Raw genomic sequence first — 1,709 nt, 5'->3', positions numbered from 1 at the left:
ATTCAGGGGCCATGGCCGGCCAACTCACAGTCCCAGCTCTGAGTGTGGGGGCTCAGGGGTCCAGCCTCCCAGTGGCTGGGCACATGGTGGTGCTGTCATTAAAGCTTGGCTTTCATGGCTTGAGTTGGGGTTGGGAGTCCCAGCAATCGCCTCCTACCTTGCCCCTGTGTCTAGAAGCTCACCCTGACAATGAGCAGGCACAAAGCCACTCCCAGTCACATGCCCATCTACGAAGCAGTTCCTGACCCCCGTCCACTGAGAGCTCACTCCTGCCTGGCTCTTTCTGCACCTTCCTTGACACCGATGTTAATTTACACATGCCACAGAGAAAGGCGTTTTCCATCTGTACATATCCATTTCCCAGACTGCCTGTCACACTGTCTCATAGACATGAAAAAGATTATGGATTTGTTTTCTGAAACAAAAGCAACTCCTGGGCTTCACTCCACAGGCCCCAACCCACAGGCCAGGATGGGGCCCAGGCCCGCCTAAGTGATTCTGCTCCAACCCATCCTTGGACAAGAGGCCAGGATGCCCAGGCACCTGCAGCTTGGCACCCGGGACCTTCTTCAGGGCCGGGACTTGTCTTTCCAGCATCTCTGGCCAGGCTCAGGCCAGGGATGGTTTCACGTCCTTCATCATGTCCTGTTCTTTGGTAGCTGCCTGGGCAGCACGTTCTGTCCTCTGTGTCTGGTGAAGGAGCTCACTCAGTGCTCAGGTCTCGGCTGCACCGAGTTCCCAGATCAGAGACGCGCCACCACTCCCCATGGCTGCGGGGACTGTTCCCCTGCCTTCTTCACAGCAATGTGGCCACATCTTGCCTTAAGAGGGTTTCTTGCCATGCAGGTGACAAGCTTCTCAAGGTCAAGCATGGATTAGCAATGCAGTCAGGAGACTCTTTCCAGGTCCATGAGTGATCAGCGAGTAATCTGACATCTGACACTGACAGCTGTCACGCGTCCGGTGTCATGCACCTTTACTCTGACGGCCAGGGCTGTCACGGCACAAGCTCTACCCGCTGCCCTTCTGGACAGCAGGTCTCCAGCCAGTCTCTCTCTCTATCTCCCCCCCCACACACCCCTCCTAGAGACCAAAGTTCCAGGTGAGTCACCGCCTACCTGTGTCCGATGCCAGATCACAGATGCCCGGGAGTGGCCTAGCTTGTTCCGGCAGGGCCCCTTGTCATAATGTATCAGGAGAAAATCGTCCTGCAAAGGGCGGAAAAGAGCAGGGGTGACTGAGGGGTCCCACTCAGTTCCACGAATATTCCCAAGGGAAGACATGGAAAGGTGACAACAGAGGCAGGGCCAGTCAGGCTCCGCTCTGCTCCCCTGGGTCCTCGGTCATCGCCTCTGTGCAGCCTCGGGCACTAGAGGGCGCCCCAGACCAGACTTCAGCACCAACCAGAGGCAGGGGCAGGTGCGCGCCAGCCTCAGCCCCTTGTCCCTACGCTGTGGGAGGAACAGACTAGTGTGGATAGCAGCTACTCCCACGAGCTCCCTGGGACTGGCCTGGTCCTGGGACTAGATGTTTTTATCTGACGTAGCCTCCTGCCCCAGAACCTGGTCCTCGCCTGGAAAGCACTTCCTCTCCAAGCAGGACACTGATTTTTCTCTGCACTTGAGAGCAGCCGGGGGCCTCTCTCCTATCTACTGCTCCTCTGAGCACTCAGGGGAACACCCAGTTCCATTCCATCCAGTAACCTTCAC

The 1,709-nt window shown here is 57.2% G+C and overlaps 1 protein-coding gene across 2 annotated transcripts in view; it reads right to left on the bottom strand.

Moving 5' to 3' along the window:
* The window catches only part of RNF144A (ring finger protein 144A), a 112,844-nt gene that overhangs the window by 12,353 nt on the left and 98,782 nt on the right, over positions 1-1,709 (bottom strand). For both annotated transcript variants that reach the window (XM_012813905.2, XM_023509070.1), the window contains one exon: positions 1,119-1,208. In XM_012813905.2, the coding sequence (XP_012669359.1) occupies positions 1,119-1,208 (90 nt within the window). The remainder of the gene's footprint in view (positions 1-1,118; positions 1,209-1,709) is intronic.

This window comes from Otolemur garnettii, unplaced genomic scaffold (assembly GCF_000181295.1).
Source record: "Otolemur garnettii isolate 467f Iridium unplaced genomic scaffold, OtoGar3 scaffold00336, whole genome shotgun sequence".
NCBI classification, from domain to species: Eukaryota; Metazoa; Chordata; class Mammalia; order Primates; family Galagidae; genus Otolemur; species Otolemur garnettii.
The sequence above is the reverse complement of the archived record's forward strand: the minus strand, read 5'-3'. Positions and strand labels throughout refer to the sequence as shown.